Genomic DNA, 11721 nt, shown 5'->3' with positions numbered 1-11721 from the left:
GAGAAAATTTAATTTAATGGTAGTGTTTGAGTTAGAGTAATATGATAGATTAGTAAAAGGAATATGTTTAGAATTTTTTATAATATTTTTAGTAAAAAATATATGTTTAAAAAATATATTTTTGGATTAATGTTACTGATTTTGATCAATAATTAAGTTTTGTAGAATATAATAATATAATGTATTTGGTTTTTGGTAATAATTATTTGTTTATTGTTACGTTTTTTATTGACTTAAGTATGTTGTATTTAGTAGTAGTGATTTATTGATAATATTGGTTGTTCTAATTTTTTTTATTATATGTCGGTAGTAAATTAGTAATTGTTAGTAATTTGATTAATAATTTATGTTTTTGTAGAGTTCACGGATGTTAACGTGTAATCAATCTGTCCCTTCGGATCAGTACGATGATAGAATGGAGGAGCATTTGCGATTTACTGATTTTTATCATGCATCTCAGATTGGTATAATCCAGTGTCAGAAAGCACTCGTAAAAACTTTAGTCGAAAGCTGGCATCCAGAGACACATACCTTTCACCTTCCGATTGGTGAATATGCTGTGACACTGGAAGATGTGGCCATGATTCTTGGTCTTCCGACGGACGGTCTTCCAGTCACAGGGATGACTATCAGCAGTGCTGAAGCCTTAGAAGCGGAGTGTTTGCACCAATTTGGGGTTGCACCGAGAAAGTCAGAATGTAGAGGAAGCGGTATAAAGCTTACGTGGCTACAGGATCTAAAAGAACGGTTACAGTTGACTAACAAAGAAAGTAAACAGAGGTACGTGAAGGTCCACATTATGTTGTTGATCGGTACGATATTGTTAGGAGACAAGTCGGGGGCATCTGTGCACTGGAAGTTTCTGCTTTTACTTCATGATTTTGGTAGTATCGTACAGTTCAGTTGGGGATCGGCTTGCCTCGCACATATGTACAGGGCGTTATGCAGGGCATCGCGGTTTGACTGTAAGGAGATCGACGATTCGCTAACACTGCTGCTCGTTTGGGCTTGGATGCGCCTGCCATTTCTAGCGTCGGTTCCTAAGGAACCTCGTAGTTTTCCGCTTGCGAACAAGTAACTGATGCGTGAGTATCTTTCCTATCTTTTCCTAGTGAATTTGCATTTAATTTGTTGAGTTTAATCAAGAATTAATTATATTTTAGCCACTATGGATGCTATTTTGAGTTTTGTGCAATACTGTTTATTTTAGGTAGCATTCGGCTGGATTTGATGGAGTTTCTGCAGCACAAGAATCAAAGGAGATGGCAGCGAGGAGTGACGCGCAAGCGTGCCTGACGCGTGCGCATGATTTGGAGGTATCCATGGCAACGAGTGTGCGTGACTGACGCGTACGCGTGACTGATGCGTACGCCTGACATGCGCCACGTGTAGAAAACGCAGAAAAACACTGGAGGCAATTTCTGGGCTGTTTTGACCCAGTTTCCAGCCCAGAAAACACAGATAGAAGCTACAGAATGGGCAAAACAAGTGGTCCCCACCCATCAACTGAAGACTTGTTAATTAATTCAAATTTAAATTCAAATCTTATTTTTAGGAAAAGATATTATTATTTTTAATTTTAATTTTTGAAATTAGATTTTAAATTATTAGGATTAGATATAAAAGGGAGAAACTTTCCTTCCCTAGAGAACAGGATTCCATTCCAATTTACAATCCTAGTTTTCTTCTCTGAACTATGAGCAACTAATCCTTCATTGTTAAGGTTAGGAGCTCTGTCTATTTGTATGGATTGATTTTATTGCTTTTTCTATTTTAATTCATGTATGGATTTATAATTTAAGAATTGTTTTCGCTCTTCATCTTATGAATTTGGGTGGAACGGAAGTATGACCCTTTTTCTATTTGAGTTCTTGTAAAACTTGAAAAAACTCTTTACTTGAACAACAGCTTGAAAAATAATTTCTCCTAAATTTTAATTATCTGGATTTAACGGGATACGTGACATATAATCCTTTTATTTTTTGGTAATTAGAGTTTTTATGGCATATAAACTGGAATTTGAACTTCACACTCTAATTGGAATTAATTGACCAAGGCATTGACAGTCGATGAATTTTAGAGGAGACTAGAAAGGTCTAAGGAATTAGGGTCTAGTCACATATAGTTTGTCATAAATTAAATCCTACATGATTAAAATAGTTAGTAAGAAAAGTTAATCCGGAAAAATAGATAATTCTGAAGCCTTAACTATTTCTCCAATATTTTATTTTCAGCTTATTTACTTGCGTGCCTGTTTTCTGATTTTTTCAAATTTAAACCTTTTGAATATCTCAAAACCCTTTTCTACTTGCCTAATTAAGCCAATTAATCAATCATTGTTGCTTGATCCATCAATCCTCGTGGGATCGACTCTCACTCACCTGAGGTATTACTTGGTACGACCCGGTGCACTTGCCGGTTAGTTTGTGGGTTATAAAATACCGCACCAGTAACATTATCTTACATTTACTTCGTATCTTCATATTTAGAATCCATTCCTGTTAATGAATTAAGCGATATTAGGTGGCGTAACTGGGAGCGTGGAGACCGACGCTTTAGGTATATAAAACTTGCTCACTTTAGGAAGGCTTTCGATGATCTTCAGGAAGGCCAGGTATATTTTCATTAAAGAATTATTTGGTTTGGGAGTTGCAGTGTTATTGTTATTCCGAATGTAATCACTAGTGTGGTTTATTTTTCACAGTTTGTGTGGGTTGCTTATTCTGTGGATCGAGTGGATCCGGACATAATTCTTGCAGAGATCTACATACACTCAGTTGTGTGGAGTGCTACGGTGCCGTTGGTATCTTTTGAATACATTGAGTAGCATGCAACCGATCGGCTTAGGCGACAGTTTGGTTTTGTGCAGGGAGTTCCTCATCAGGAACGGAGTCTAGACAACGCACACGGAGAATTCCTGACTGGTAACGCATACTGTTCGCGGGGGATTCGATTTAACCAGTTAGTGTAAGCCTCGCCCTGTTCTCGTAACCGCTGGTAACGCACTTCGTACTCGCGCACCGTCCTCGAATATCCTGCATAATAACAAAAAAAGGAAAAATGGGTTAAGAAACACTAATTGAAGGTATTTTTGTTGATAACAAACTTCAAATTAGTCAATGTTACCTATATTGACAACAAGTTTTTGCAGGTACGGTGCCTTGAATTTTCTCAAGAAATTCGACTCTATATGCCTGATGCAAAACATATGGAAAGCTCTGGGAGGCGACAATGCTCCGTTACTGCGAGCCACAGCTGCATTGATGGATTCGTGTCGGTCGGATATGAGCCCCACACCATCCCGAGTCACAACATGTTGTTGCAGGTTACTAAGAAAAAAGTGCCACGCATCAGAAGTCTCTCCCTCTACAATAGCAAATGCAATTGGGACGATATTATTATTACCATCCTGTGACACTGCCTCTAACAAACAACCCTTATACTTTTTGTACAAGTGAGTCCCATCCACATGGACAACCGGCTTACAATGTCTAAATGCTCTAATGCAGGGGTAATAACTCCAAAAAACCCGATGCAATACCCGGATATCATTTACCAAGTCATCGCCTTGGTATGCAGGCATGGTCTCAAAATGGACGATAGCTTATGGCTCCTTATGACACATGGCCTCAAACTATATCGGCAAAGCTTCGTACGATGCTTTCCAACCACCAAATATTTTTTCTACTGACTTTTTCTTAGCCAACCATGCTTTCTGATAACTGACGGTGTAATTGAATTTCGATTGCACTTCTGCAATAACTGATTTTACCTTTAAGGAGGGATCAGCCTCAACCAACGGCTTTATTGCTTCTGCAATTGTGTTAGAATCCAACTTCGAATGATCCTGAGAAATGGTAGCTCTGATACAGGTGTGACTACCATTATACCTCCTAATAACCCAACAGTACTTTCTATTGATCATTCTAACCCTGATAAGCCAATCACACCCCTCCTCATACTGTGTACACTTGGCATAAAATGTCAAAGGCTCCGACTCATATACCCGATAGTCTACACTTCTTCGGATGGCATACTCTTTCATCACCCTAATAACAGCTTCCCTTGAACTGAATTTCATCCCCATAGCAAATTCACCATCTGCAACAAGAGGGATTTCTGCCACGATGGCAGCAAAAGAAAAATTTAATAACTGTTATTAAAGGCAAATCATCACTCAATACATCTATGGTGATATTATTAAAAATAAATACATAAATAAATATTGATTAATAAATATTATCTCAATGTTAACAAAAAAAGAAAATATAATTACATAAATAACTATTGATTAATAAACAGTAATTAATATTTAACTACCTCAATAACTAACCAAACAATTTTTATTATCCTACACTTAACTATATAAACAAATAAACAAATGCTAATTGAATATATTTTCACAAGTCACATAACTATTTGCTCCATTAATAACTAACAAAAAATATTATTTTCCTACACTTAACTATATCAACACATAAACAAATGCTAATTAAATATACTTTCACATGTCACTTAACTATTTGCTCCATCAATCAATATAAATTATCACAGAATTCTAATTCGTCTTATAAAAATAGGCAATTACGTACCCGCGCTCATATAATCTGAAAACTCCGGAGCATGTATGACTTCCAAATCCAACACTCGCATGAAAGATGGCTCCTCGAACGGCACTTCATTTGCCAGTGCATTTGCCACGTCAGTCACATTTGAAGCCATAGTGCCGTCACCTTGATCTTCATCTCCATTTGGATCCACAACTTCATAATTGCTTTCGAACTCTTCCTCATTGTCACTATTGTAATCTTCCCGTACAATATTTCGGTCGGCCTCAAATTGTTCGAATTCAATGTACAGCTCGATAAACGACATATGGGCATGACTTTCAATATACATTTAAAACATCTCTTGCATACTCGCTTCGTCGGTTATATATTTGGTTTGAAATTGAACGAATCCACCAAATACTGGGATGGGATATCTGTATAAAATACATGATATCTTCTTTGACATTGCAGAATCTATCTTCTCATATATCACACCTTTGAGCTCTTCAAATAAGATTGTGAAGGGAATAACAACATCTGATGGATTTTCACAAATAAATTTTACTCCTTCAGATGTTTGTAACAAAATCTGACTAAAATAATACACTTTTAAAAGAACTCTATCATCCATTTCCCTCAACAACCTAAACAGAAACAGAACCCTCACTATCAATTTTTTTTTTACCTTATAACCAAGAATACAGAACCAGGAGAAGTAGAAGACGCAGAAGAAGAACACAACGAGGAAGAAGACACTATCTCTGCCTTGTTTATGAGTTACACATTTTTATATACATCTATCTTTATAAATCGGACCCTACGAATTGTTCCATCTCAGTTCAAAATTTTTTTATAATAATCAAATCAACCCTCCGAATTAATTTTCTTATTAATAAAAAAAATTAGAACACAGACGGTGTGATTTGCTGCGTCTAAAATTCAAATTTTTCCTCTTTACAAATCGAACCGTCCGATTTACAACTTATATGTTACTCAACAAATAATTCGCATCGTCCGAATTGTAGCTAACAAAAATCAGAAAAGACTATCCCACATTGTAGTGTAGCTGTAGCACTACCCTATCCCATATCGGAGCACTACACGCTTAAAGGTTCTCTAACCAAAATAATCAGCCCGCAATTGTACTACAGAAAACAAAAAGTAGTCATGCGCTATTTGGGGGCAAATGAGGACGGGTTTCAAAAAAATTACAGTAAAAAATGTAACAAAATTTTGGCTGTCCAATTAATAGTAACATTACAACAATAAAATTTGTAGAGTGTGTGTGTTAAAAATGTTAAAGTGAACGCAAAATCTTTATTACTGCATATTTATATACATATTTTTTTAGCCATGTAATTAATTACTAAAATAATTAAAATTTTTGTGGTAAAATTAATTTTTTCATGAATATAAAAAATAAGCATTATTATATTTTTGTATTTTTAGTTATATATTTTTATCATAAATAAAAGTCAAATTTGATTATCTAAAATCTAATTTTAATTTTATTATTTATAAAATTTATAGTAAATATTAATATGAGTCATTCTGTATTGTATGTGCTATTAATCATTAGGTATTTGGCACAAAGTGTTAATTATATTCTATAGTATCTTTTAGAGATAGAATTCATTAGTTGAAAATGATAAAATATATAATAACCACTAAGATTAACAGTTTTAAGAAAAGTGAATTTAAAAAAAAAAAATTTGAATTATAATCAACATCCAAATTTTAAATCTGAGAAAGAAAAATCAAAGAAAATAAAACTATTACTAGAGATAAAATTGCTGCCTTCAAAACTTAATAAACGGCTTTCCAAAGTTACAATTTTTTTTGTTCAAAGTTACGGAGTTTGTTTTTGTAACTTACAGGAGTTTGTTTTTGTAACTTACAGTAGCATCTATTGGGCTCCCTTATTGAAAGTAGGCCTAACATCTATTTCGGTTTTTATTTGTTGTCTCTGAGATTGGGGTTATGGAGATTTTTGTTTTTCACAAGAAAGTCAAGAAGAGAATATAATGTTGGGTTAGAAGCAAAAAATAGGAAAGGATTGGTTGAAAAATTCAAAGAAAATATAAAAGGATTGGCAGAAAAATTAATACATGATACCATTACCAGCACATGGAAATGCCACATCAAACACATTTCACAAATACTTTTATAAAATCTTAAAAAATACTATTTATACACTAAATATCTTTTATATTCATATAAAAATATAGTTATTAACTTATTATTAATATTTAAATTAGCTTTTAATTAACAAAACAAAAAAATACGTATTTTTCTGTTAAGAAAATTTAAATATCAAAAGACTATTAATTTTAAAGAGTATACATGTAGAGGAATTGTAAAAATTTTAATCATGTTAAAAATTTTATATTTCAATTTTAAAAATGATTAAAATTCTTCTATAATTAATTTTAAAATAATAAAATAATTTTTGGAGTTTAATTTTAAAAAGACTAAAGTACTTTTTAGTTTATTTTTAAAGGATTAATATATCCTTTAAGCTTTAACGCTGTGTTTGTTTAGATGGAAATTGGGGGGAATTGAACATGAACGAAAAGAAAAAGGAAGGAAATCTGATATTTCACTTGTTTGGGAAGAAAAGAAAATGTAAAAGAGAAGAGAGAACAGTAACAAAAAGTTAGTGGGACCCACCAAAAACTTTCCTTTCCATCTAAGAGGAGAAAATGGAAAGAAAACCCGTTCAGCTTCTTCATTTCCAAACCCTACCCTCTTCTTTTTCTGAAGACTCCTCTTCAACCGAAGATTACACTGTGCATCCTACTCTTCTTCTTCATTTGTAAATGTAATATAAGGCATCATATATTAATCAAATCATATAATATGATTGGTTAGCCTCATTAAAATTATGTACATGTAATTATTGATTTAGATATTTTTTTCTAATGAAATTATTTTCAGTTTATGTATTAACATGAGTAGTAAATAAAAATAAAATTTATATTTTATCTAATTTGATCACGCTAACTGTGTTATTATTATTATTATTATTATTATTATTATTATTATTATTATTATTATTATTATTATTATTATTATTTTATTAAATTTGTATTCCTAACTTGTTATATTATAAATATAATTAAATTTTGTTGTTATTATTTAATCACATTTATGAATATTTACATAATTGTATACATAATAATATTATTATATTATTTGAAAGGTAATATTGTCATTATATAACTTAATTCATTTTTTTTTTCCATTTTTCTTTCTAAACAAACAACATAAATTATTTATCTTTCAATATCTTTCCATCTTATTTTCCTTCCATCCAAACACACCCATAGAAATTAAATTTCACTTCTATTTCTTTTCTTTCTATTTCTTTTCACTCAATTTCTCTCCTTCCTATTTCTTTCCACTCCCAAACAAAGTATAACTAAGGTTTTTGGTTACTAAGCTTTAACTAAGATTGATTGATTGTATTAGCAATTAGTAATTTAAATATAATATTAAAAAGACTAAAAAACTTTTTAGTTAGTTTTAAAAGATTAAAATAATTTTTTAGAATTAATCCTACAAAGATTAAAATAACCTTTTAGAATTAAGGTTATTTGCTGTATTAGAAATTATAAAAATTAGCTTTTCCGAAGACTAAAATACCGATAAAGTAAAAATAGTCTCTCGTCTCTCTCTTCAATTCATAATAAATCACATTCTACAAGCACATCTATATCCTTATACAATAGAAATCGAATTTATTAAATATTCTAATATAAAGATATAATAAAAAAATTTTATTACGATAAGAGTTAATATTCAATTTGATTTTTAAATTTGTACATTAATTCTTAAAATTTTAATTATTTCTATTTAGTTTTTAAATTTTGTAAATAATTAAATATGATTCACATTACTCATTAAAATAACTTTTAGCATACAAGTGTTAATGAAGTATTGATATAAATCACCCTGTTAGAGAATCATTAGCATCAATTAAGATCAATTAGTATCGTCTATATTTATGTAGTATATCTGTATATTAATTATAGGATTCTATGCCTTTATTAGATAGAGAGACAGTGGTAGGTTCAGTAGTAGCAACAACAGCAGAAGCAGGCGCAGAACGTGGTGGACGAGTAGGACAGGTAGTAAGCAAATGTCCCGAGAGCTTGCAATAACGGCAGAACAACTGTGAACAATGGTAGCTAATATGCCCTTTCTGGTGGCATGTGCGACATTCAACAGAGGGACAGCTGGAGAACGGGTGCCCAAAACGGTTACAGTTGCGACAGAAGGCCCCCTTTCTGTCTATGGCAGCAAAAACATCTGACTTTTCCATAAAAGTAGTCATAGAGAACAAGGAGAGGAGAGAAAAACTGTAATTTCGGAGCAGAAGATGAGGAAACGGATGGCAAAATCAGAAAGAGCTCACCAAAAAACCTTAGGGAGGGTCCCACTTGTCTGCCACGCCAGCGTCACGTCAGCGCCACGTCAGCGCCACGTCAGCAGCCACGTCAGCACCACGTCAGGCAACGGAGACACGTGGCAGCCCGTGAGAGGATGGGGAGGACGAGCTGGCGTCGAGGTGGCGGCCGGGTCAGCGCGCGGGCCGGGTCAGGTCAGAAGCGGGTGCACAGGTCGCAGGGAAGGCTGGTGGCGTGACACGTGGCGGCTTCAGAATCGTTGGATCAACAGCAAGATCCAACGGCTACTGAAGCATCTCGGGGGAGGATCAATGGAGGTGGACAACGATCTTCCAGCGGCGCGTGGCGGCGCGTCCGGGGGCGTATGGCGGCGATCTCGACGGCGTTGGAAAGCTGGCGACGAGAGTATCACAACGGTGCCGGAGGTGACGAACCAAAGCATCGGAAACAGGTCGAAAAAGGCGAGCAAAGAGGCACGGGTGGAAGCGAGAAGGAAGAGCAACCTGATCGTGGCAGCGGCTTTTGGCGGTGCGTGGAGGCGCGTCTGGCGGCGGATGGCGACGGTTCTGGATGCGTTGGAATCACGGCGACAAGACGAACAAAAGGGTTATGGGGGTGACGAACCAAAGCGTCAAAAAAAGAACGAAAAAGGAGGCCAAAGAACACTGCCGACAAGGAAAAAACAAAAGGGGCTATGAACTAATATTCATTGAAAAAAAAAAAAGACCTAAGCTCTTGATAAAGTTTGTCTCCTTCGCAAGGCACTTTATGGACTTAAGCAAGCTCCTCGTGAATGGTTTGACAAGTTCAGCACTACCATATGCAGTCTTGGTTTTACTTCTAGCCCTCATGAGAATGCGCTCTTCATTCGTAAAAGTGAACGTGGAGTTGTTCTTTTACTTTTGTATGTTGATGACATGATAATCACTGGGGATGATGTTGATGGTATCTCTGCTCTCAAGGCCTCACTTCACCGTACCTTTGAGATGAAAGATCTTGGTTCTCTCAGCTATTTTCTTGGTCTCGAGGTCATCTCCACCGATGATGGCATCTATCTCTCTCAGGCTAAGTATGCTTCAGATCTTCTTGCTCGTGCTGGAATTACAGATAGTCGCACTGAGTCTACTCCTCTTGAGCCTAATGTTCGATTTACCCCTATGGATGACACTGTTTTGGATAATCCGACTCTCTATCGACAGTTAGTTGGCGGTCTGGTCTACTTGACTGTCACCCGACCAGACATCGCCTATCCGGTTCATGTACTTAGCCAGTTCTTGTCAGCTCCTTGTACTACTCACTATGCGGCAGTTCTACGCATTCTTCGCTACATCAAAGGCACTCTCTTTCATGGTCTTTATTTTTCTGCCCATTCTTCTTTGTCTCTTCAGGCTTACTCCGATGCTGATTGGGCTGGTGATCCCACTGATCGTCGTTCTACTACTGGTTACTGATTGTTTCTTGGCGACGCTCTCATTTCTTGGCGTGCTAAGAAGCAAACGTTCACTGCTCGCTCAAGCACGGAAGCTGAGTACCGTGCCCTCGCTGACACCACTGCTGAAGTTGTCTCGGTTCGTTGGCTTCTCGAAGATTTGGGAGTTCCTCAGTCGTCCCCTACTGATGTTTTTTGTGATAACCGCAGTGCTATTCAGATCGCCCATAATGATGTCTTTCATGAACGCACCAAATACATTGAGCTTGATTGTCACTTTGTTCGGCAACGTATCCTTATTGATGCTATTCGTCTCATTGCCATTAGAACACTAGATCAGACTGCTGATATCTTCACGAAAGCTCATCACCCGACTCGTTTCCGGACTTTGTTATCCAAACTCAAGTTGGTATCCTTAGCTCCCACTTGAGTTTGAGGGGGGATGTTAGAGAATCATTAGCATCAATTAAGATCAATTAGTATCGTCTATATTTATGTAGTATATCTGTATATTAATTATAGGATTCTATGCCTTTATTACTCTGATTCATTTAGCACCCATAAATACCTCTTGTATATTGTACTTTTCCACACAACTCAATAATACACTTTTCACATCATTCTCTCAGTCTCTTGTTTCTATCACACCCTAAACCTATAAAATGATGCTATTTTAGTTTTGGTATTCAAATAGTCTAAAGTTAAGTTATATCAATTGTTTTTGGAAAAAAATTTTAATAAATACCATTTATCATATTATTTTTAAACTATTTGAGTGCCTAAAAAAAATAACGTTATTTTATAAAGTCCAGTATAATATCTGACTGTTTATATCAATTTTCTATTAATGTTTGTGCATTAAAAATTATTTTAGAAATTAACATGAATTATGTTCATAAAATTTAAGAATTAAATAAAAATAATTAAAACTTTAAAACTTAAATTAAGACTCATGTACAAATTTAGAAATCAAATTGAATATTAATTGTTAACAAAAATGATAATATCCTGTTAATATACATGAACTAAAAAGATATTCACTCTTTTTTTAAGTCAAATTAATATTTTAAATTTATAATATAATTACATAATCCATATTTTAATAGTTTAATTATTCTATTGGTTAATATAATTTTTTAAATTTATAATTAAATTTATATACTTTTTTAATTTAATATTTATATTATTTTTAATTTAGTTCCTGCATTATATTTTTAATTTTGTAATTGAGTTCTTGTCAATATAAAAAAATATTAAAATTAATAAAAAAATTTTCTACAAATTAAACATGTTCACAACTAAAATCTAATTAGATTGTTGATTATATATTTTT

The 11721-nt window shown here is 34.2% G+C and overlaps 1 protein-coding gene across 1 annotated transcript; it reads left to right on the top strand.

Moving 5' to 3' along the window:
- The first annotated feature begins 367 nt into the window (after positions 1 to 367).
- Positions 368 to 2827, top strand: LOC130974585 (serine/threonine-protein phosphatase 7 long form homolog). Its single transcript, XM_057899455.1, has 3 exons — positions 368 to 1052; positions 2490 to 2614; positions 2705 to 2827. Exons 1-3 carry the CDS (start codon positions 368 to 370, stop codon positions 2825 to 2827), a joined length of 933 nt encoding a protein of 310 aa, XP_057755438.1.
- The last annotated feature ends 8894 nt before the right edge of the window (positions 2828 to 11721 follow it).

The sequence above is a fragment of the Arachis stenosperma genome, chromosome 4 (assembly GCF_014773155.1).
Source record: "Arachis stenosperma cultivar V10309 chromosome 4, arast.V10309.gnm1.PFL2, whole genome shotgun sequence".
Classification (NCBI taxonomy): domain Eukaryota; kingdom Viridiplantae; phylum Streptophyta; class Magnoliopsida; order Fabales; family Fabaceae; genus Arachis; species Arachis stenosperma.
The sequence above is the reverse complement of the archived record's forward strand: the minus strand, read 5'-3'. Positions and strand labels throughout refer to the sequence as shown.

Excerpts from the sequence above, each read along its gene's own strand:
- LOC130974585 (XM_057899455.1), top strand. The coding sequence starts at position 368 with ATGTTAACGTGTAATCAATCTGTCCCTTCGGATCAGTACGATGATAGA. Across the intron at positions 1,053-2,489 it reads GTCGGTTCCTAAGGAACCTC|AATCCATTCCTGTTAATGAA; the intron begins GTAGTTTTCCGC and ends CTTCATATTTAG. Across the intron at positions 2,615-2,704 it reads ATGATCTTCAGGAAGGCCAG|TTTGTGTGGGTTGCTTATTC; the intron begins GTATATTTTCAT and ends TATTTTTCACAG.